Below are 22,701 nucleotides of genomic sequence, written 5' to 3' on the forward strand. Positions count from 1 at the left end.
GTCAAAAAGACACCTGCTTCCCAGATCAAGCCAAGCAAGCCTCTTGTAAAGGCCTCGGGGAGCAAGAAAATATCAGACTTTGATTTAGGTAGGGTGTCAAAATAAACTCAGCAAATGTATCCTAAACTCATGCTACCTACTCCATAGTTTACCTAAGTCTTTTTGTCATTCATTTAGGATCAAGGTCCCAATAAGGCTGCTGGCTTACACACAACATGCACTGCTGTCATATAAAAGAATCAACAAGAACCTCTTATTATGTACTGAGAAGCAATGTAAAATAAAGTGTAAAAGAATGGAACCTCTCTACCAACTTGCAACCAAGCAATTCGTAAACCTCCTCCAGCATATTGTTGCCCATACTTTGATCCCTTCCCACGCTTCCTAAACATTACCAAAAACGATAGGCCGCTGGAAAAGACGCTGGTAAACATTTGGTTTGTTGGCTTTGGCCACCGGATCTCGCCAGAACAATACAATACCAAAGAAATGACCGCTGAAGATACAAATGATGATGTAACCATTGAAGGAAACAGCCATTAGTATGAGGACATAGGTCACGATAAGTCGAAGCGTGCACAGTGAAGCCTCGACAATATGTTCCATGAAGCTGGGACAAAAAGGGGGAAGGCGGTTGGCGGCATCTTGACCATTGCCGGGGCCATTAGCCGGAGCAGGCTGAGCAGGTTGAGCAGCATCAGCAGGTTGACCATCAGAAGATTGGCCACCGACAGATTGACCACCACCAGGCTGAGCAGGTTGAGCAGCATCAGCAGGTTGAGCAGCATCAGCAGGTTGAGCAGCATCAGCAGGTTGACCACCAGCAGATTGACCACCAGCAGGTTGAGCGGCAGCAGGTTGAGCAGCAGCGGGTTGAGCAGCAGCGGGTTGAGCAGCAGCGGGTTGAGCGGCAGCGGGTTGTAGGGGGGCAAGTTCAATTCCAGTAATGGGATCAAAGAATGCTTGAGGATTGCCGACGTTTCTGGCGAATAGGTGACGCTCCCATTCTCTAGAGGCACGACGTGCGAATTGAAGAAATAAGGCCAGACCAAAGGCGGCGAGGCAGGTGGTGGCAAACAAGGCCCCGGAATCTATATACCACGCCTCGGAAATAAAGCAGACACCAATGGTGTTCCAGTTCCAAAGCATCTGGAAGAGGTGTTGTCAGCTGCGATGCTAGAGATGATGAGAAAGGGATGAAAGAACTTACAGGGTTTGTAAGGCAAGATCTAGACTCCCCAGAGCTGAAGTTGGCGGGGGCAGCTGCAGAAGTCGGAGGCGTTGTAGCGGTGGGTAGATTGTGACTTGTGATTGTATGCATGTTGCAAAGCTATAGCAAAGTGATGTATTTGTTGATCGTTTGATGGAATTTGATTGCTGAAGCAAGTGGATGATGATGGAGAACAAAAGCAAGACTGCAAGACTGCAAGAAAAGAAGATATAGATCCTGTGACGAACGTGGAAAGTCCAGATGAGTTTGTTAGCGAATGAGCAAAAACAAGGAAGGTAGCTGCAGCAGCATTCGACCTTCCCTCAACCACCACGACGGGACAGGCCACCTCGTTCCATACGCCACGGGCGACGAGATTACCCAAGGCACCTAAGTTGATAGAACTATGGCAGGGACAAGGATGTGCTCGGGGACCAAGAAAATATCGGACCTTGATACAGGCTATTAAAATAAACAAACTCAGTAAAAGGTATCCTAAACTTATGCTAAGTTACCCAAGCCTTTTTATCGTTTAGGATCGAGGTCCTTGAGTTTTGAGTACAACGGACGAAAAGGGCGTGAGCGCAGACTTGGAAAGTGGTACAGTGGGCGAGAACCTGAGTCTGAGTGGCAGGTAGGTACAACTTTACTGAAGTTGGTGTTAGCCATTTTTGGTAGATGAGGAGAGACAAGTAAATGCCAGGCAGTCTTCGTTGCACGATTGGATATTTACACGATTAACTTGACATCTGCAAGAAGAGACACAAAGAGTTATCGAGATGATGTGGGATATATGCAGTATTGACTGTCCATGCTCCTCTTGTGAAGGGTGGGTAGGGATAAATATCATACGTCCTCAACACCACATGATTACGTATCTACCGGCTCACAAGATCATCTTGGAACTTCGTGTAATAACATCAACCGATAACTACCTACCTAATCACCAGTGGCCACGGTAAGGTAGGCATACCATGTGGTAAAGGATGGCGTCATTTGACACTGCAGCCTGACACTCCAGTGCCGGCCGATTCAACTCCCATCGCCCCTCCCCTGAGGCAGCAACACTCTTCCACCAGATTCTGCATAATCCTCGTAAACCCGGGAGACGGACTGACCGTAAACAATAGAAGAGTATCCGACTGCTGTGCATGACAGGTTTGTGGATTATTAATTTGTGGTTGCAAACTGCTCGAGTGTTTGCCCTGCCCTGAGCTTCCCACCAAACGAGCCCACCAGTGAAATAAACAGTGACTGCTGGCTCGATGTATTTGTTCTTGGGTGTCTGGGAGGGGGATTGGCGAAAGTATGGGAGGGGGAGTGCACAGGAATGGATTTGTCTAGTAAAACACGCCTAATTTGGGCTTGCTACACTGGGATGTCCACGGGAGAAGGATATACAACACTGCTCAATTTTAGACTTCGAGCGCACTGAGCTGTGACTCAGGAGTATCAGTCAGGTCAAACAGATTCTAGGGAATGTAGAAATATAGAAATGAAGTCATTCACGTCAGAGATGGTCAAGTTTGGGTATAGTTGATGTATTGTGCGAGTCTCGAAGAGACAGCCATGTTAAAACCACTTCATCTGCTGTAGTACCGGCACCCGTTCAAAACCATAGGCATCGCTCAAGACCCTCAAAGACCCTTCCTCGTCGTGACTTTCGTAAAGCTCATGAATTCGTTGGTCGTCTGGGAAAGATGGATTTAGATAAGGTTGGGGTTGGGGTTGCCAGTCGCGTCGTCGTCCTTAGAAGCATCGCCATCCCAGATACCACCCCCATCCGGGGTGGCGACGTCCTTACCAACAGTGGCGTGAGCAGCGTTGTAAGCCTGCTGACTCTGGTGGAGCTCACGGGCCTCCTCAGGGGTCACCCCGAAGTTGGTTGTGCGAGGGAGCATGTGAGCTCCGTACACACTGCGACGAGCAGCGACCATAACATCCATAGAACGTTCAATCCGATGCTCAGTCCCCTCGCTGCTCAAATATAGGTTAGTTATGTCGTGAATGTATGACGAGAGAACTGGAGATAAACTTACACCCGCTGGACTCTAGCGAGACGCTCCTCATGTTTGGCAGTGGCTTTCGCGTCTTTCGCGAATCGGCGGCGGAGCTTGAGCTTCGCCATGAACTTGCGAACTTTGAATTTGATCTTGGCCATAGTACCCATGATGTAGTGAAGGTTGGAGATGGAAGGTATGCTAAGGGCAAATGTGAGATGCTGGAAGGGGAGACAAAGGAACGTGAAGTGAAGTGACCCGAAGGGAAACAACACAAAGAGAAGGGCGACATACCGTAGGGAAGAGCAAGCGTAGTTAGAATAGCAAGGTGATTTGAGGTCGAAAGCTCGAAGAAGATGGGAAGTTTGTGCCTCGTGTTGGTGAACGTCTCTTGTGTTGTGAGGGAGCAAGCGATGTTGACGTGAAGAAGAGAAAAGAAGTCTGCGGGGGAGAAAGGTTGGGTTTTTATAGCCAAAAGATCTAGCAAGTGATTGCAAGTTCAGCGGGCTCTTTCGAGCTTCAGGGCCATCAGTTTCTGGTGCAGCAGTTTCGCAGTTCTATTTCTGATATCAAAGGGGAGAGTATGGGAAGCTCAACTACGCACTCGCTGATCCTGGGCCCAACTTTGCGATGCACGTTTCGAAAAAAATGGACAAGTTGCATCACTATGATGCCAAACTTCGCATCGAGTTTCATGTCTATATCTTTTATATCAGAGTTGTGAATATCAAAAAACCATGTTGCAGTTCCATGAAGCTATTTTCCCCTTTTTGGGTATTCTAGCGCACGTCCTGCTAGGTGGCTCCCTACCGGCCCGCACCAACAGTGGGACTCTCGAGGGTGCGAGGCCGGGTACCTGACTAGGCCCCTTAGGGACGGGAGACTCGCGTGCCATGGTGGGTAGGGGTGGGCACAGGAATGCCACCAAGTGCCGTCTTGGCCTTGGGAGGTCGTGATCCCCGATGATCCTCGATTACGGGATTAGTTCTTCAGGACTGGCTCTCCTTCAGCACACTCCGTCTCATCACGAACGTAACGATCGACTGCAGCCGCTGCATCTTCCTCACCGTCGAGAACATCCAACCAATGCCCCTTCACACCCTCCTTCTCCAACACCAAGGCCATGACTCTCGCTGTTGACGCTCGAGTGGTCATGCCTCTGGCCTGCTTCGTCTGTCCCAAGAGCACTCTCCCTTCGTCCTTGTCGGTGAGACCGCCAGGGCGGACCGATACAGCGGTCAAGCCGTCTCTCTTTCTGGCTTCAGTAACAAGAGCTTCATCGGCGGCGGTCTTGGGCTCATAGTAAGGACCCAGGAATGTTGAGTTGACCTTCTTCCAGCCTTCCCAGTCTTCGGCAGTCCACCAGGGAGCTTGCTCGCGTCGAGCGCCCAAGTAGGAGACCTGGACATGATGACTGACGGACTTGTTGGCGACCGAGGCCTTGACGAAGAAGATTGCAGCATCACGATCGATGCGGATGATCTAGAAACACATCAGTCACACACAGCAACTCACGATCCATAAGAGAGCTTCTACCGTGTCTTGATCAGTTCCCCTTCCAGGGCCTGTCCACTGATCAGCGTACACTTCTCGCAGCTACCGGACGGAGATCCAACCCACCAGCGCTGAATACGACAGAGTCCGGCTTCACTTCGTCAAGAATAGCCGCGGCCTTCTCCTGACTATCAACTTTGATGAGATCATGGACCAGGATCTTGTGGTCTCCCGGTAAGCCCTCCGAGATCTTCTTCAGGTCATCGATCTGGTCAGGGTTACGGATCAGACTCGTCACAGTCCAGGACTTCTTCAGCAGGATGACTGTGAGAAGCCTGCTAATCTTTCCATTGCCTCCGAGCACAAGAACGTGACGGTTGGAAGCCATTGCGTTTGTTGCGAGTATCACGATTGGGTTGGAAGTTGGAAGTTTGTGTAAAACACGCAAGGGACAACACGACATGCATGTATCTATCAGCTAAGGTACCTTAAGTTCAGGACCCTGGCTCTTCTCCCCCTTTACTGACCAACCACGACACAGACTACGGACTTCGGACTTGTACATGACGCGAGCAGCTCCACTATTTGTCTTAACGGGACATCACTTACAAGGAAGGTACAACCGTCGAACTACACACGAGAAAATACTACATCACGAGATATGAGCATGGAAGAGCCAATGGCTTCAACTAGCAGCTGAGAACTATAACAAACACCGTTTTCGTCGATCATTGCTCATTGCCAGCTTCTGGCTCTCCTTGGTCGGGCACAAGAGCTGTCCCAGACGGACTTGACTCCCTGTGATGATGGCGGTGATGACTATGTCCATGGCAATGCCTATGCCTATGCCTATGTCGATGTCGATGTCGATGACTATGTTCGTGGCCGCCAGGACGGGGTTTTGCACGAGCCCTATTGGGAAGCACGACATATACCTCCGATTTCGATTTCGACCGCCTTCGCGTTGGCGGTTCCGGGTGGCTAAAGCAACACCCCATGACGATTGATGGAGAATCTGGTTGAGAGAGACTTTTGTATCTGTTTAGTCAGTTGGAAAGAAAGTATAGTGTCGATAAGGAATATGGGCTTGGAAAGAACCAGGTTTTGAGCCCCTTGGCCAAGGACTTTATACTCTCTTCTGCGGCAGTACACATACACAGCCAATAGCTGTTCAAATACAATCACCGGATCACTATCCTCTTAAATGGAAGCATATTCTTTGACTCAGTGTTGCGTAACCGCCAAAATTGAATGTTGGCGATCGAACATTCAGTACGCTGTCATGAGAAGCGGTACTATTGGACCAAATTATGTAGCACCATCTCCTGGCGTCCGTCCTAAGTTGAAATTCCCCTCAGGGGCCTCGAAACCTGAATGCACTGAAGACCCAGACCTCTCACTGTGCACAGTGGGCCTTCGAGTATTTTGGACTTTGAACACTACCACCCACAGGGGAAATCAGGACAACCAACGTTAAAGTCTGCATTAACAGGATGACATTAGTCCTCACAGGCTTTGAACCACCCACACGATCTATTTAGGAACGAAGAGCTATGTATGAAGACATGGCCTTGATCTTGAACCTTGTGTTGACTCCCACAATACTGACATTGAAAATCTTGCTAACCGCATCCATCCCAGAAATCAAAAACTCCTACCCAAACAAGCAAACACCCGTCGATACGACATCCAAGATCTATCTCCGAGCCTGAATAAACCCAAAAGCCCTTCTCCCGAACCGTATGCGTCGAATCCTCATCCAAAGAAATCAAAACTCCTCCCATACAGAACGCTGATCCCATCTCAAGTTTTGCCCTCCAAGGGGCTAATCACTGAGGCCGCTCTCAGCACATCTGAATCATAACTCTGCGGTAGTAGGTCTGGTACCGGTGGTCGAGGACTCGAAGTGGAGTCACCACGAGCTTCAGACACGACCCGGGTTCGGATAACGTGTGCTACTCTGGGCTGTGTATCGCTCAGAGGCGTTAGGACATCTGGAGGAACGAGTCTCGGCGGCTTCCTCGCTTTCGCGGCTGGACTGGAATTCTAAGAAACGCTCGGAATGGGGTTTTGGACTACCCCAGACAGCGTGGATGGAGTCTATACTAGACTTGAGGTCGTCAGTATTTCGTGTAAGTCAAACAAGCTCTGACATAGGTATAGTTTCGACCGCTGACTAGTTTAACTTACGCTTCTCTGTTTCACATCCATCGGAGGCGATCTACCGAGTGAGCTTTAAGGAGTCAGCAGCAAGAATCAACTAGGGCCAGTCTCCGCGACTTACTCTACGTAGAGAGCTTGGAGATCAAGAAGATCACGGGCGTAGTTCGGCAATCCATCATCCTCGGGTCGGCGTTGATCCTCTTCGATCATTCGTGGAGAAAAAGGTGGTTGAAGAGATGAGGTCTCCTCCTTATGGTCAGAGTCGACTTGAGCCGTGGTACTGTCGGTGCTATTGGCAGAATACGTCGAACTGGTGTTTTGAGGTTCACTAGAATCAGAGTTCGTGGAGCTCGTATCTGACCCCCTGTCACAGGCTGAAGAGGCATCCGAATCCCAGCTCGTGTTTGAACTTCTACTGCCGCCGTTCTTCTGGCTTCGAAGCGAATAAATTGAACGAGCCATGTTGGTAATGTAATGCTGGTGACAAGGTTCGTGAATCCGATGGCGGTCTATGAGTCTGATTTTTCCACTAATATCGTCTTCAGGATTCTGGTAGATGTCCACAAGAGTGATGAGATGAGGAACAAGAGTTGGCGCAGTGCTGAAACCGAGGTTTTATAGCCATTCCACGACTCATCAGAGGGCCTGGAGTCATTCCTCGTTTCTTTCAAAAATCGTTTCTGCAATATGACTTATGAGGCACTGACATGTTTGCAAGTCAGGTCTTTATTTCTTCTGCTACCCGATGCAGTGTGACCACGACGTTACCATAAGAATCTACAACTTCAAAGAAAACGCCGTTTGTTCCTTTTCCACGACCCTGTACCAAAAGAGAGTCTACAATGCAGGAGAAATTCACCGCTAGGACAATGGGAAAAGTGAAGATGGTTGGCACACCGATCCATTGAATTTCTTCGACTAACAAAGCTACAGTTTTCATCCTTTCACTTACCAAACAACGCCAAAGAATAACAGACGCACCTTTCATCCAAGCCCGACAGAAAGAACCCAACTTCCCAATCACTGCTTCAGACTCCGAAGAGCGTAGAGCTCCTGAGGCTTGCCCTGCGAATCACAGCTCGAAAACTTCCACCACTTCCCGTACCAAGAACCCGCGATATTTGTCAGGCCCCAAGAGATAGGCGCAGGCATTGGGGGCCAGTTAGCCCACATACCCTCCTCGGCGGTTCGATCCAAGTTCAGGAGGAAGAAAGGTACAACATCGAGCACGCCAGCCTTTGTGACTGTCTTCTTGCCCCATGCCTTAAAGGTCAGGCCAGCGGCGGTGCCTTCAGGGGTGTCTTCCTTGGGAGCCTTAGGGTGATTCGAAAGAGCGGCGATGGTGGAGATTTCGCTGTGGAAGTGATGCTCAAAGGGCTCCTTGAAGGCATCCAGGAGCTTGATGACTTGAGCACCATCGAGATCGTTGGGTGAGGCGAGGTTAGAGAGGTATGTGTTGAACTCGGCGAGGGGCGCAAGGAACGACTCTGCGGTCTCGGTCTTAGTGACAAAGTACTAATTGAAGATTAGGGTTCTTACCATGCTCATGATGGGTCTCGTCCCATACTGGCTCATCACCGAGAAGCTCTTGAACCTTGGGGAAGAGGTTGTCCTCCTCATCATCGTGGTGCGATTTGACGAACTTGAACCAAGTCTGAGAATATCCAATGAAATCGGCCTTGTCGGCCTCCTTCACATGAGGAGCTTGGAGGTAGATGGAATTGAAGCCACGAATGATGGCATTGTGTAAAAGCGCCATGTGAGTTGCGCCTGTGGTGAAGAGATCGGTCTACCAGATTGAATAAGTCAGTATTGCCAATTACATCCCAGAGCACCCTAGTTCAATTAACTAACCTTCTTAGTCTCATACTGTGGTGTTGTCACCAGCTTCATAGGTCCATCAGCCCATGGCTGGCTACCAGTCGGTGAGGCGGACATATTAAGATACGGCGAATGAGCGAGAAACACGGCAAGTCCAGCAAAGAAAGCCTGAGCTACAATAAAGAGGAGGATGCGTTGGCCAGGCATGATGAAGAACACAAGAAGAGAGGAGGGGGGGATAAATGCGACAGAAGAGGCACAACGAGGGACACGTTTGTCCAACCTGAGAGTGAGACAGCCACTCAAGATTCAGCTTCTGGGCTCACTTCTTGATGGTTCGATAGCTCGTCATGTCATGGGAGCTTATGCGGGTGTGGGTGGGAGCTGATTAAAAGGAGATTTATAATTGGGTGAAACACGAAAGACCCTGGAGCAAAGGGGGCCCAAGGGGGTAGCAGACGGACCATTTCGAAGGCCGGACCCCGGAAATTCGGACTTTTGATGTGGGGCCGGCCGGGGTTGTTCATGATGCAAGTCCTCGGAAAGAAAGATATCATGGCGTTTCAGTGGATTGTGAGTGTCTACATAGGACCTACACATGCAGTGTAGTATCACTCAGAAGAGTAAAAGAGTAGACAAACGAAATACGACTAACATTATCAATACCTGTATCGCTTCGCGTTACATTCAAAACTCCATTGCCCACGAAAGATGCCATTGACAAGATGCCACCAATTTTACGTTCTATGTACATCAGTTCTTTTAAATAGTCCCGTAACCCCCCCTAGGCAAATGCTCCAACGGCAGCCATCAAGAGTGCACCGGCACAAACAGCCATATAGGCCTGCAACCTCCTCTTGCCCTTCAAAATCTTGTAACTCTTCTCTGTCAAAAAGTCCTCCGCCAACAGTTGCACAAGGCCAGCATACAGGAGCAGTCCCGATGACACGGCGTTCATGAAGCCAACCACGAGTAGACCTCCTGCGCTCTTGGGGTCGTACATACGATGCACAATAAGACCAATTGCTTGGCCGATTGGTGTTGTGGTACCATAGGCGAGAACCATGAGCCATGGACGGAGAGATTTGCGGGGGAACTGAATCGCGGCGATGCGGCTGCCAAGGGCGAGGCCTTCGAAGGTTTGGTGGAAGCTTATAGCGACAAGGAAAACTACGAAGGCGGGGCCGGTCGCGACAGAGATGGCCATACCGATGAAGACGCTGTGGAAGAGAATTCCGGCCTCGAGCAAAAGACATTGTAGTAGCTTTCTTTGTTGCTCTTCGGGGTTATGTGGTCCAGGAGACATTGGCGTCATAGGTGTCATAGGCTCCTCCTCGGCCCCAGCTCCCTCGGGCTTGAGCGACGCATAAGGCCCATGTCGATGTCTCGTGCTGCTTGACCCAGCCGGTTCAAGCTCTTCCATATCCAAGTCAAGATCCGAGTCGTCATCGTTGAAATCATCGTTAAACTTCTTGCCCTCCTGTCCCACCAGAGGTGAAGATCCTGGGAGTGGTGACACACCAGCAACTAGCCCCTGACTCTCCATGTTCTCAAGGTGAATATCCGGTGGTCGCGGTCCGTGTCTCCTTTCGGACAGTCCAGCTGCGTCCATCATGGGCAGCTCACTCTCGTGTTCATCGTCAGAGTCAAAATACCCATGGTTGTGGGAGTGGGAGTGACCAGCTCCTCGGGCCGTGAGGTACGATTCTATGCCGACGACAATGATAGCAGAAATCATAGCTACGAAACCTGGGAACGGCGTGTATCCTTTGCTAAAGAAATCGGGGAGGCAGGGGTCGGTCATGGACTCGAAAGCGGTCGGGAGGAGGTGGACAAAGGCCGTTGCCAGAAGGACACCGGTTCCAATGTGCTGGCAATAGAATATCACGGTTTTTTGGCCTCGGCCGCGCATCGTTCGTCGCGAGAAAAGAGGGAATGCGCATGCTGGGAAGATATCAGTACCGTGTCAAAGCTCCCAATTGAACAAACCTACCCAACGTGCTGAGGGTCAAGATCAGTATCAATGCAAATACATGCGCCGAAGTATCATAGGAGCCCTTTGTTCTCGAACCGCATTCTGGTTTCTCGCCATCATCTTTGCGACGCTTCAACTCGGCGAGAATCAAGTCTGTTGGGATTGAAGCCCACGACTCCCCTAAAAACTGTCAGTAAAGGGGCTCAACTAAGAATCATGATGTGCAATACCTCGGGGCAACTCTAAATGGGCGCTCATCTTTTGACCTAACTACCTGGTTTCCCTATAATTGCTGCTTTGTCGACAATGGCATCGCGGGAGAGGACACGATTACATGGAGGTCAATGTGTGTTGTGTCTTTGGCGTGTGCTATTTTTGTTTGCGTCACTGTTCTAGTTAGGTAAGTTGAGTTGGAGTAGACGCAGACTCACATGTTTTGAGTTTGTTTGACCTGTTCTTTTCTTGGAGGCGCATAATCCTCGGCTGAAGGTTTCAAGGGGCATATTTGTTTGTTTTACCAAGGGATGAAGCAAGGGTTGTGAATAAGAAACGCCGATGGCTTCCTTTGTTTCCTCTTCAGGTATGAGGAACTTGTTGGTATCTTTATATACCGGACAATTTGGGTCTCTTGTTGCTTCATGGTGATGCGAGGTACATCTAATGGCGCTATTCCTTTAGTGCTCCAACTCTGCAGCTGTCAATGGCGATCGTTCAGGGGCCCCAGGGTGATGCTCCAGTTGGGGGGTCCAACAAGACACAGGCCAGTCTGGGGCCTTGCAACACGGCCACAGATTGAAATACTTGACCAAACTCCATTACGGTAATTTTCCGACGTTTATACGAGATTCTAACAGACTCTTAAGATGTTTGTTTCAATATATAAAAACATGACATGCAAGTGTACTTCTATTCTTATCAATTGCAAATCCCGGAACTTAGGAGCGAGGAGCCGATGTTCTCCACTGAAGCTCTGGAAGGGCGGGACACTTCTATTTAGCCGATGGGTGACACTCACTGGCCTCACCTTGTATCGTACTTCTGTGCACAAGACACAACTTTAGAGTGAAACCCGAAGTCACTCCAAGCTTAGACAATAGGCAACGGCTAATCAAAAATCTCTGGAACTCTATTTACGAGAAAAAGGCATGCTTAACTAGACCATCTCGAGACTTTCAAGGCTATTCACTGGGAAAGGTCCGTCTGAACATCGGAATAGCCTCGGATCGGTACCACTAGCATCGATAGACTCACCACTAAACCAAGGAACCACCTTGTCCGCGACCCAATGGCACAACACCGCGTCCTACGCAGATGCACGTAAAGCGGGTACTCAATGGCCACATGAGTGCCATTCTTCGGTTGAATAACGGATCACTCGGGTCAAGTACATGCGAGTTCACTATCCTGGGGAAGTCGTCATTGCTTTGAGGGGTTGGCTGTTGTGCTACTAAAGAGCTGCCTTCTCCTCGTTTCACAAGATGTGACTCCCCTTCACTCCTCTTCAGTCAATCGACTTCTTCCTATCAGCATGGCCTCTGTTGATATCCAGTCCATCCTCTCTTCCCTCACTCTTGAGGAGAAGGTACGTTTCACTTACATATATCCTATTATTCATGTCCTCATTCAACTAACTGATCTTCACTCACAGATCTCACTCCTCGCTGGAAAGGACCTTTGGGAGACAGTCCCCATTTCCTCCAAGGGCGTTCCTCATGTCAAGGTCTCAGACGGTCCCAATGGCGCTCGAGGAGCTGCCTTTGCTGGTGGTACATCAGCTGCTTGCTTCCCTGCCGCTTGTTTGATGGCATCAACCTTTGATGTCAACCTTGCCAAGAGGATCGGTACCGCCCTCGCCGAGGAAACGCACTCCAAGGGTGCCCGGTGTCTTCTTGCGCCTACCATGTGCCTTCATCGTCATCCCCTGGGCGGCCGCAACTTTGAGTCGTTCTCAGAGGATCCCTTTCTGACCGGCAAGATGGCCGCCAGAGTTGTGGAGGGTCTTCAAGACAAGGGTGTTTCAGCTACCATCAAGCACTTTGCTGCTAACGAGCAGGAGACTGAGCGCTTGACTGTCGATGAAACCATTAGCGAGAGGACCTTGCGAGAACTTTACCTCCGACCATTTGAGATCACAATTAAGGAGGCCAACCCCTGGGCTGTGATGACTTCTTACAACCAGGTCAACGGACACCATGCTGACTCCAACGAGTTCCTGCTCAAGAAAGTCCTCCGAGGCGACTGGGGATGGGATGGTCTCGTTATGAGCGACTGGGGTGGTGTCAACTCTACCGCCGAGTCTCTCGAAGCTGGTCTGGATCTCGAAATGCCTGGTCCTACCCGTTGGAGGAAGACCGAGGATGTCATCGCGGCTATCAAAGCTGGCAAGACTTCCGAGGAGACCATCAACGAGCGTGCAAAGCGTGTACTCAAGTTCCTCGAGCGTCTCAACTGCTTCAAGGACCCCAGCATCCCTGAGGAGAGGGCTATCAACAACCCCAAGCACCAAGCTCTTATCCGAGAAGCTGGTTCCAAGGGTATCGTGCTGCTGAAGAACCAAGACAATGTCCTTCCTTTGTCGAAGGACAAGGTCAAGGGCAAGAAGATTGCCCTGCTAGGCCATGCCAAGATTGGTCTCGCCCATGGTGGCGGCAGTGCGTCTGTCAACGCCCACTACAAGGTCACCCCCTGGGATGCTCTTCACGAAGCTCTCGGTGACAGTGCAGAGTTCTCTTATGCTAAGGGTAGGCATATTCAGAAGCATCGTTTTAGGGAACGATGACTAACAGTACAACAGGAGCTCACACATTCCGCATGCTTCCCCCTATCGCCGAGAACGTTGTTGACCTGGACGGCAACCCCGGTTTCACTTTCAAGATCTTCGAGCCTGGCAACCCGGAGCCTATTGAAGTCCGACCTGCACATCCCGACTCTGAAGTGTCCGTTCTGAGCGGCTTTGGTTTCAGCAACAAGGATGTCACCCTCGAGGGTACCTTCACAGCCCAGGAGACCGCCAAGTACTACTTTACCGCCTCTGGTCTAGGACCCAGCAAGCTTATCATCGACGGTAAGGTCGTCTTCGAACAGAAGGAGAACTCCAAGGATGCGATGGGTTTCCTGTTCGGCGGTGATAACCCTCCCGAGTTCAAGGTCTCCTTGGAGGCGGGACGCAAATACAAGCTCGCCATGCACACTTCACCCCCTGCTGCTAAGGACGGAGAGGATCTTGACCTTGGCATTTTGGAGGGACGATGTGGTCTGCGAGTAGGATACATGTCTGAGGCGGAGCATGACCGTGACCTCCTCTCGGAAGCTGTCGATGTTGCCAAGGATGCCGACTATGCTATTATCTTCACTGGTCATGAGCCATTCTGGGAGACTGAGGGTCAGGACCAAGTCAGCTTTAACCTGCCCAAGGATGGTAGCCAGGACCGCCTGATCGCCAAGGTTGCTGAGGTCAATCCCAATACCATTGTCGTCAACTCGACTGGTGTCGCCATTGCTATGCCCTGGCTGGAAAAGATCCAGGGTCTTGTCCAGACGTGGTTCCCTGGTCAGGAGGCTGGTAACTCTATCGCAGATGTGCTGACGGGTGCCCAAACCCCTGAAGGCCACCTTACCTGCACATTCCCCAAGAAGCTCGAAGACTGCCCTGCATATGGCAACTTTCCCGGAAAGCACGTTGACGGCAGACTGAGGGTGACATACGGCGAAGGTGTCTTCATCGGCTACCGCTACTTCGATTGTCTTTCTGCCGACAAGGTCAACTTCCCCTTCGGTTTCGGTCTCTCGTACACCACATTCGACTACTCCGATCTCGAGGTCAAGGAGTCTAGCGATGACTACACTGTCAGCGTGAAGGTTTCCAACGCGGGCAAGGTCGTCGGCGCCATCGCTGTGCAAGTCTATGTGGGAGCTGCTGAGACTGCTAAGGGCGATCCTCTGAAGCAATTGGCTGCCTTCGAGAAGGTTACGCTGAAACCTGGTGAGAGCACAAAGGTCGAGATACCTGTTCGTACTCGTGACTTTGCTTTCTTTGATGAGTCGGCAAAGAAGTGGGTGGTTAAGGGTGGTGACTACAAGTTTATGATTGGAAGATCTGCTGGTGATATCGCTCTGGAGTCAAAGATTGCTGTCGAGGAGAAGTCATTCGACCCATGATCGCAGATATTTAAAAGCATGTATAGCGTTAATAAATTGGGATTCATTTAATCATAAATCAGTCGATGAATGCTGCCTGGCTAGGCCATTCACCACGAAAGTAGCATTGGTGTGAACAAATTTATTGACAAACTTGCACAACTGGATACTAATATTTCAAAAGTCAAAGGCCCATTTCTTTATATGTACATGTCTTCCTCTGCAAACCTCTATCATCTATCATCTATCACCCTTTCATGTACTAAGACTTATGGATGGTGTCATGGATACGTGCCTAATAGTTATCCGCTTGGTCACAGACAGTGCTTCTACAAAGTCCAACACGGCAGAATTGCCCTTTTCACAAGCATACCGCAATAGCAAGTCTATCGTTTTCTATTCCTTTATGGACACCACGGTCCTGTCTCGAGAATTACTTTTGAGGTTGGAAAGAATTTGTAATCTGACCCGTGATGTTGCTGTACAACCTTAATCCGGGGTAAAAGTTCCGGGTCGGCACTGCATCCCGTCATCATCACCCAAGGTTAGCAGCTACGATAAAAAGTGCAAGTCTTCTCACCTCCAATCTGCACTACACAATAACCATTTCCAAGTCTTGATTCAATATCGTTGCTATAGAAATCTCATAGCTTGTTTACGAAACTTTGCTCTCTCCCCTCAAAAAGTCACACCATGGGAGAAGACGCCCCGCAGGACACCCCGCAGAAGCAATGGTGGGAGGAATTCCCTGAGCCAAAGGCCGAATGCCCCCGAACGGACCCTTCAATCGTCGCAAAACTTATTGAAGTGAATTCAGCTTCTGGAAAGAATGCACACAGGGACTTTTTGCTAGTCGATGTGCGAAGGACGGACTGGGAGGGCGGCACTATCGCCACATCTATCAATCTCCCCGCTCATACTTTGTATCAGACCCGTCCTCAGATCTATCACCTTGTCAAACAGGCGGGTATCAAGAGAATCATCTTTTATTGCGGTAAGTAATCGACTAGGTAGCTGAACCGGTCTAGTGCTCATTTTCACCCAGGAAGCTGCGGTAGTCGAGGCCCACGATGTGCTGGCTGGATGCAGGACTACCTCGACGAAGTTGAAGAGACAGAGATCAAGGCTGAAATTCTGATTGGAGGTATCAAGGGTTGGCAGAAGGCGTATGCTGGCCAGTTGATGGACTCCTATGACGAGAAGGCCTGGGAGAAGAAGGAGTAAGGTAGTGTAGTGTTTGGCTGGACATGGTGTAACATAACAATTCGAGGATATCCTTCCTCTCTTGATATCTAGTAAGATGTGACCCAAACAAACTGCCCTCAAGGACTTGTCTCATTTTCGACCTTAACGCCAATAAAGATCACATAATTTCCGTCGTCTCTTCTAGTGTTTCCGCCATTCTTCAGGATTATCGGTCTCCACGTCGGTCATCGCCGCCAATTCTTTCGAGAGCCTCGAGCATTACCACCGAGTTACCACGGATGACCTGTCCAAATGTTAGTATCTTGTCTTCTGTGGTCCAAGAGTGCGTCAGGAAAACGTACAACCATGCCAATTCTCTCCTTCTCTCCTCCATCCTTTTCCTCCACCGCTTCGTCGAGGACAATGTTCAGGAAGACCTGTCTCTGTTAGCTTTGTCTATATAATCGCACGAATATTGCTCACATCGTAACCTCTGAGGATACCGATGACCTTTCGGCTGCCGTTCAACTGGACGAACAGTCTCTTGTCGAGGTACTGTTCACAAAGTTAGCTATGGATCAGCAGCCACAGATCGCAATGCTTTAGCCCGGGAGAAGTGCTGAAGACGACGCTGGGGAGCATGCGACACGGAAAAGACTACGACTTGCCTTCTTCAGCTCAGGTTGTGCGGGCGCCATCTTGAGCAATAAATGGTTGAATAGTTGGATGCTGTTTCATGCGACGCGATCGCGGCCTAGAGCTATCTCCATTTCTCTGGGCGGAAAGATCACGTGCTGATAAGATATCGAAATGCACGTCACTTTCATTCCGCGTCGCGAACTTTCTACCTCTCAGTTAATGCGCCGATATTAAAGATAATCGCATCATGAGTTTTTCTGCGAAACGAAAGGCCAAGGTCATCAAGATCGCCGACGAGGACTCCAGCGAAAATGCCCCTTCAGTAGCAGGTGGCGACAGTGCTGGTAGCGATGGTGAGTATTCCCAGAACTTGAAATGCGACTCTTGCTGATGAGATCAAGGCTGACCCTTGCGATTACAGAACCCGTTAAACCAGTATTTGGCGCAAAAGCTGGCCGTAAACCATTTCGACAGTCGGGGCTAAGGAAAAGCTTCAATCCTGCTGATAGCGAGGGCCTGGGAGATGCACCAGCCGCCAACGACGACGAGGATGATGGGCCAGTGGTGGTTCGACCAGCGATTAGTCGATCGGGATCTTTGAAAGGAAAGAAAAAATCCAATAAATCTTCACGGCTGTCCTTTGGTGGAGACGACAGCGCTGCAGGAGATGATGAGACCACCGAGGTATTCACCCCCAAGAAACTGCCATTGGGACGAGCTTTGGAAAACAGCGCTATCAAAAGAGGACTGGGCACGAAGGGCCTTCCCATGAGGACGGTTGGGGATGATGACGACCGACCCAAATACAGTAGAGAATACCTTGAAGAGCTACAATCATCAACACCAAATACTCCACAAAGGCCGTCAACACTGCCGCCCGATGACGCCGATCTCATGGACCTGGATGCTTCTGAACTTGAAGGCGCGGTTGTCGTTGATACGTCAGAGTTCAACCAACCACAACCAACGGCTATTCTAACAGAAGCCGAGATTCTAGAAAAGAAGGAACGGCGTAAACGATTAGCTCTGGAGAAGGATTTTCTATCGGTTGAAGATGATGAAGATCCCTTTGGTCGCAAAAAGAAGGATGATACACGGTTAATAGCCGAGGACGAGGATCTCGGTGAAGGGTTCGATAATTACGTTGAAGACGGTGGGCTTTCCTTGGGGAGACGTGCCGAAAAGGAGAGGCGGAAACAAGATCGCAAGATGATGGAAGAGCTCATCACAGCTGCCGAAGGGCACACTTCAGATTCCTCCTCCGATAGCGATGCCGAGAGACGAATCGCATACGAGGCTGCACAGACACGTGCAGGTATGGACGGTCTGAAGAAGCCTCGAAAAGATCCCAGCCAGGACTTGTTACAGGCGCCACCCAAGATATCACCTCTACCAAGCTTGACGGAATGTCTAGCTCGTCTGCAGACTACGTTGAAGGGCATGGAAGAGGAGATGAAGGGTAAGCAGAACCGTGTTGAGAAACTGAAGAAGGAACGCGAGGATATTGTGAAGAGAGAGGGGGAGGTACAAGCTCTGTTGGATGAGACGGGTAAGAAATATCAAGAAGCTATGGGACAAGGAAAGGTCGTTGAAGGGAAGGGCGTGGAAATTCCAGCAAATGCGCCCGTGGAAATGGTGGGAGCCAGGGGGCTCGAGACACTTGGTACGCCATCGAGGAAACCCGAGGAAGAGGAGATTTGAGCACAGAGGAGCAGTGGCTTTTTTAACTCTACTCGTTCGATACGGACAAGCGGACTTACTTGCTGTATGTGTTGAATAAATGAACACCAGTAAGCTTCATGAGAGTTGTTGCAAATCTGCTCTCTTGTGTGGCACAATATGTTATTCGATGCCGGCTTTAGATCTGAATATGTCGAATTCATATGACTTACATGGTACGTCTAGAATGCGAGATATATACATGTTAAAGCTTCGCGTCCAATCAATTGCACAATCGAAGTCAATTCTCTTCGTCATTACGCTGGGTGATGGTGACCCAAAAGTCTGAAGCAAAGAGAAAGACCGACGTTTGTGTCTTGATAGGTCTTTCAGCGTTCAGTATAGCAAAATCGTAGCGTTTAAACAACTAGCATCTGTTAGCATAACTATGCGAGGTGCCTTGTATAGGCGTACATACCTCGAAAACAGCCTTGTGAATCTCCATGAGAGCAATCGGCTTTCCTAAGCACGAATATTTCCCATGTCCGAAATGTGTGTCCAACGTCGCTACCATGTCCCTTAGCCTGTCTTCGTCGGCGAGTAGCCATCGCTCAGGCCGAAAAACATCAGCATCATCGCCCCAGACAAGCCGTGACCGACCAACAGCGTAGAACCCCTGACCGACTTGCGTTCCGCCGGGGACGAAGAAGCCGCTGATGGTATCGCCCTCTGGAGGGACTTGCTTGAAACCAAGACCAGCTACTGGCGGCCACATGCGCAGACCTTCGCGAATGACGGCTTGAAGATATGGTAGTGTTTGCGTCTGTGCCCAGGAGATGGGACTGCCGACTGTAGAGGTGACCCCTCGAATCTCGGCGATGAGGGAGCGGTATGCGCTTGGGTTTGTGATTAAGGAGAGTATGATCATCCGAAGAGCATGTGCTGTTGTGTTAGAACCAGCGATGCTAGGGTTGGTCAGTTGGAGGTCTTTAGAGTGGTTTGAGAACTTACATTGAGATGAAGGCTTGTTGGATAAGTTCTTCCTCATTCATTCCGTTACTGATATGCATCTGCATCATATCTTTCCTCATCGTGACCCCCTCGGCCAGTCTTTTGCGAACAAAGTGCCTCGCGAAGCTACAAAAGTAAGCTTGAGTTACCATTGACCGGTATGTAACTCACCCCATCAGTCGCCCGAAGCCAACTTGGTCCTCTTCCCGCGGTAGCAACAGACTTAGCGGCCACCGATGAACAACCTTTCCCAGCCAGGGGTAGACGGATACCACGTTCATGACCGGCAGGGAGCTGGCATTTATCTGATTGTATTGGTACAGATCTTCATTTTTGGTCAAGTAGCCGAATGGTTGACCAAAAGATACATCGCCAATCACATCTAGGGCAAAGAACTGTGTCTTTTCGGCAAGGTCAAGAGGCCGTGATTGGCTTGTAGTTGAGAGATACTTTCGGTCGATGAGCGAGATGAAGCTGAGGAGTTGGCGATCTATGCCTGCCTCGAAGCCGAAACCTTCATTCTCCCTGTAAGAATACTCAAGAAGCTATCAGTATCAGAAGAGCAGTGCGATGCTTGAAATGACTTACACCGGGAGCCATCTTTGCTCTCATGAATTTGTGCTTAGCCTCATTTCTCTCGGAGACGACATTGTCGACACCAGGGACTATCCTGCCGCTGCTATAAAAGTCGCCTTTTGTATAAGTGCTTCGCACAGCGGACATGTTGCGCAGCACAACTGGGTCTGTTGAGAGCACCTCGTTGGGACCAATACGAATGAGAGGGCCTATTTATTGATTGTCAGTAATTTTGGGAAGTGTTTTGATGAAAATGTCGTACCGAATTGATCGGCTGCGTTTTTTAAATGCTCATGATAGCGACCGCTAAGAGCACCTCGACACTGCCACCATGAAGTCCATCCTGCGCTGGCTGGGCCAGGAATATGGCGGAGACGAGACCAGCGACGAACAAGACGAAATAGCTGAGCGATAAGTAACACAAGGGTAACCTGCAGACAGATATTGGTTAGCGATTTGTCTGTCAGAAACCCCATGGTTACAGATCAATTGACCGTGATAAGGCGTGCTGTAGAGTCCGGATAATGACGAGTGCGAGCAAGTCAAGCAGGTGATATGTGACCTGTGACTTACCAGTCTCGATCTGCCTGGATCGACCAAGAGCAAGGGAATTGACTTTAGACTAGATTAGTCTAAACTCCGGCCCGCGTGGATGCCATGGAGCGGCGTAGGCTCAGGTGTCCCATTATTTCAGATCTTGAGATTCGCCAGACCGAAGACGTTGATAGAAAGTTGGCGTGGATATGGCAGGGTTGTTCAGGCGAGGGATATAACCGAGAATAATAGTTCTGTGCTGTTATCAGCCAGTGCAAATGAGTAAATACAAATGAATCTTGATCGTGATCGAGATTGTTTGATCATCAAAGTAAACCGATCGGAGAATAACTAAATAGTAAAACAGCCAATCGGGAAGAGCTTGGGGCGTTTTGCTTCGATTGTGCTAGCTCTAGGCCCAAGCCCGACTTCGACAATAGAGGAATCTTCAGCAGCCAATAGCCTTGGCAGAAAGGAAGACCAACAAGTCTCAATTCAGATGCTCAGAATTGGTCAGCATGAGTTACATGTAAGATATGACATCGCAAGGATCCTGATAAGCTTATAAGGTAATGCCAATTCTCATCATTCATAAATCGTGTCAGCAAGCGATCCTCCGGGAGTGTCGGATCCAGGCAAACGCCATAAAGATCCAACAAATCCCAAGAGCAAACCCGTGGCGTTATTCTTTCTCTCAAATATCTACGTCTCAAATATCCTTCTTCCTTTGTCCTCCGCTGTAGAGAAGCCCACTCGACATATCACCCATTAACCACGCCCACCAATCCTTGGCCAAGTTCACCCGTCCATACCACGGACCTTCATCAGTCACCTTTGGCATACGGTCCGCAGCCTTGACAAAATAACTGCTAGTAGCACTGACGGGTAGCTTCTGCGGCTTGCTCCTATCCTTTTCGTCGAGCACGGGCATAACACTCGTTGACCCCGTCTTCTCCATTTCCTTTATAACACTTATCAATGTCTTGGCCATAATGTCTGCGCCGGGCGTCCAGGATGTTGTCACGTAGCCCATCACGAAGCCCATGTTAGGGACAGAGTCGACCATGCAACCACGCCAGGCGTAGTGTGAGCCAACCTCGATGGGCTGCCCGTCTACTAGAGGGGCTATGCCGCCGAAGAGTTGGAAGTATAATCCCGTTGCGGTAACGATTATATCAGCTTCGAGCTTGCGACCAGATTTGAGCAAAATACCGTCTTTTGTAACAGTCTCGATTGTGTCTGTCACAATCTCGCAGTTGTCCTGATGCAGAGCCTTGAAGAAGTCCTCATCTGGACACATGCAGAGTCGTTGTTGGAAGGGATTGTACCTGGGGTTAAAGTGAACATTAACGTCAATGTCTTTGGGCAGTGCCTTTTGCATCTCCCCCATCAAAACCTTGCGACCCAATGCAGGGAAGTTGAGGAGGAACTGTGTGGAAAAGACCTCGAGCAACACATCTTTCCAATAAACCAACCAGTGTGCTAATGAGAAGGGGAGCAGGTACTTCAAGCAAGAGTCGATACTGGAAGTCGTGGGTCGGGAGATGACGAAGGATGGACTGCGCTGGAGCATAGTCACCATCCCTGCCTTCTCAGCAAGTGATGGGACAATTGTGATCGCTGTGGCTCCTGATCCGATGACGATGACGCGTTTGCCAGAGTAGTCGAGGTCTTCAGGCCACCATTGAGGGTGAACGACCTGTCCTCCGAAACCCTTGAGGCCTGGAATTGTTGTCGGAAAAGCCTTGTCGTACGCATAGTACCCCACGCAGCTGATGACGAAGTTGGCGATAAACGTCTTTCGCTGACCGTCCGCATCAACTTCTATCTTCCAATTCTGCTCGTCTGTTCGCCATTCGCATGCCAGCATCTTATGTTGGAACCGAATCTTGTTCCTCAAGCCTGCTGCATCAACAGCCTCTTCCAGATAGTCCACGATCTCGCCCGCCTGCGCCATCTTATGTTTATGTTTCCAAGGATGCCATGGCAGGCCAAAGGCTGTCATGAATGAGTCGGATCGAAAGCCTGGGTATCGAAAGAAGCGCCATGTTCCGCCAATGGCCGATTGCGCCTCGAGGATCGTATACGAGCGGTGGGGGAGTCTTTGGTTGAGAACATGGGCCGTATTGATACCGGAGAGACCAGCTCCTATAACGAGAATGTCGTGGTGTTCTGTTGATTCTTCCATTGCTGAGAGGCTGTGCGACGACGAGGTTGGAGGTGCCGTGTGAGAGGTTGGAGGTGTTGGAGTGAAACTGGTGTTGAGAAATTGCGCTTTGAACCCCTAAGTACATGTA

The 22,701-nt window shown here is 49.8% G+C and overlaps 12 protein-coding genes across 12 annotated transcripts; 3 read left to right on the forward strand and 9 right to left on the reverse strand.

Annotated features, from left to right (window-relative positions):
• Positions 1-384: 384 nt before the first annotated feature.
• Positions 385-1,321, reverse strand: FPRO_01693 (uncharacterized protein; the record flags this gene model as incomplete). The annotated part of the gene is made up of 2 exons (XM_031228639.1): positions 385-1,149; positions 1,211-1,321. The coding sequence occupies 2 exons, from the start codon at positions 1,319-1,321 to the stop codon at positions 385-387; spliced, it is 876 nt and encodes a 291-aa protein (XP_031074780.1).
• Positions 1,322-2,916: 1,595 nt separating this feature from the next.
• Positions 2,917-3,380, reverse strand: FPRO_01692 (uncharacterized protein; the record flags this gene model as incomplete). The annotated part of the gene is made up of 2 exons (XM_031228650.1): positions 2,917-3,187; positions 3,250-3,380. The coding sequence occupies 2 exons, from the start codon at positions 3,378-3,380 to the stop codon at positions 2,917-2,919; spliced, it is 402 nt and encodes a 133-aa protein (XP_031074781.1).
• An 811-nt stretch (positions 3,381-4,191) lies between these two features.
• On the reverse strand, positions 4,192-5,092 carry FPRO_01691 (uncharacterized protein; the record flags this gene model as incomplete). Its single annotated transcript, XM_031228661.1, has 3 exons — positions 4,192-4,692; positions 4,747-4,775; positions 4,831-5,092. The coding sequence occupies 3 exons, from the start codon at positions 5,090-5,092 to the stop codon at positions 4,192-4,194; spliced, it is 792 nt and encodes a 263-aa protein (XP_031074782.1).
• A 1,536-nt stretch (positions 5,093-6,628) lies between these two features.
• FPRO_01690 (uncharacterized protein) lies at positions 6,629-7,329 on the reverse strand (the record flags this gene model as incomplete). Its single annotated transcript, XM_031228672.1, has 3 exons — positions 6,629-6,814; positions 6,895-6,937; positions 6,989-7,329. 3 exons carry the CDS (start codon positions 7,327-7,329, stop codon positions 6,629-6,631), a joined length of 570 nt encoding a protein of 189 aa, XP_031074783.1.
• Positions 7,330-7,887: 558 nt separating this feature from the next.
• FPRO_01689 (uncharacterized protein) lies at positions 7,888-8,895 on the reverse strand (the record flags this gene model as incomplete). The annotated part of the gene is made up of 3 exons (XM_031228683.1): positions 7,888-8,354; positions 8,407-8,656; positions 8,722-8,895. 3 exons carry the CDS (start codon positions 8,893-8,895, stop codon positions 7,888-7,890), a joined length of 891 nt encoding a protein of 296 aa, XP_031074784.1.
• Positions 8,896-9,472: 577 nt separating this feature from the next.
• FPRO_01688 (uncharacterized protein) lies at positions 9,473-10,921 on the reverse strand (the record flags this gene model as incomplete). Its single annotated transcript, XM_031228694.1, has 3 exons — positions 9,473-10,632; positions 10,682-10,843; positions 10,894-10,921. 3 exons carry the CDS (start codon positions 10,919-10,921, stop codon positions 9,473-9,475), a joined length of 1,350 nt encoding a protein of 449 aa, XP_031074785.1.
• A 1,270-nt stretch (positions 10,922-12,191) lies between these two features.
• Positions 12,192-14,821, forward strand: FPRO_01687 (uncharacterized protein; the record flags this gene model as incomplete). Its single annotated transcript, XM_031228706.1, has 3 exons — positions 12,192-12,245; positions 12,312-13,404; positions 13,458-14,821. 3 exons carry the CDS (start codon positions 12,192-12,194, stop codon positions 14,819-14,821), a joined length of 2,511 nt encoding a protein of 836 aa, XP_031074786.1.
• A 672-nt stretch (positions 14,822-15,493) lies between these two features.
• FPRO_01686 (uncharacterized protein) lies at positions 15,494-16,024 on the forward strand (the record flags this gene model as incomplete). Its single annotated transcript, XM_031228717.1, has 2 exons — positions 15,494-15,794; positions 15,846-16,024. 2 exons carry the CDS (start codon positions 15,494-15,496, stop codon positions 16,022-16,024), a joined length of 480 nt encoding a protein of 159 aa, XP_031074787.1.
• Positions 16,025-16,211: 187 nt separating this feature from the next.
• FPRO_01685 (putative small nuclear ribonucleoprotein) lies at positions 16,212-16,683 on the reverse strand (the record flags this gene model as incomplete). The annotated part of the gene is made up of 4 exons (XM_031228728.1): positions 16,212-16,289; positions 16,348-16,422; positions 16,469-16,540; positions 16,633-16,683. The coding sequence occupies 4 exons, from the start codon at positions 16,681-16,683 to the stop codon at positions 16,212-16,214; spliced, it is 276 nt and encodes a 91-aa protein (XP_031074788.1).
• A 188-nt stretch (positions 16,684-16,871) lies between these two features.
• FPRO_01684 (uncharacterized protein) lies at positions 16,872-18,325 on the forward strand (the record flags this gene model as incomplete). Its single annotated transcript, XM_031228739.1, has 2 exons — positions 16,872-16,977; positions 17,046-18,325. The coding sequence occupies 2 exons, from the start codon at positions 16,872-16,874 to the stop codon at positions 18,323-18,325; spliced, it is 1,386 nt and encodes a 461-aa protein (XP_031074789.1).
• Positions 18,326-18,584: 259 nt separating this feature from the next.
• FPRO_01683 (uncharacterized protein) lies at positions 18,585-20,346 on the reverse strand (the record flags this gene model as incomplete). Its single annotated transcript, XM_031228750.1, has 6 exons — positions 18,585-18,710; positions 18,762-19,248; positions 19,295-19,420; positions 19,466-19,839; positions 19,883-20,079; positions 20,133-20,346. The coding sequence occupies 6 exons, from the start codon at positions 20,344-20,346 to the stop codon at positions 18,585-18,587; spliced, it is 1,524 nt and encodes a 507-aa protein (XP_031074790.1).
• Positions 20,347-21,113: 767 nt separating this feature from the next.
• On the reverse strand, positions 21,114-22,592 carry FPRO_01682 (uncharacterized protein; the record flags this gene model as incomplete). The annotated part of the gene is made up of 1 exon (XM_031228761.1): positions 21,114-22,592. The coding sequence occupies one exon, from the start codon at positions 22,590-22,592 to the stop codon at positions 21,114-21,116; it is 1,479 nt and encodes a 492-aa protein (XP_031074791.1).
• Between the last annotated feature and the right edge of the window lie 109 nt (positions 22,593-22,701).

This window comes from Fusarium proliferatum (genome assembly GCF_900067095.1).
Source record: "Fusarium proliferatum ET1 genome assembly, contig: FPRO_scaffold001, whole genome shotgun sequence".
Classification (NCBI taxonomy): Eukaryota; Fungi; Ascomycota; class Sordariomycetes; order Hypocreales; family Nectriaceae; genus Fusarium; species Fusarium proliferatum.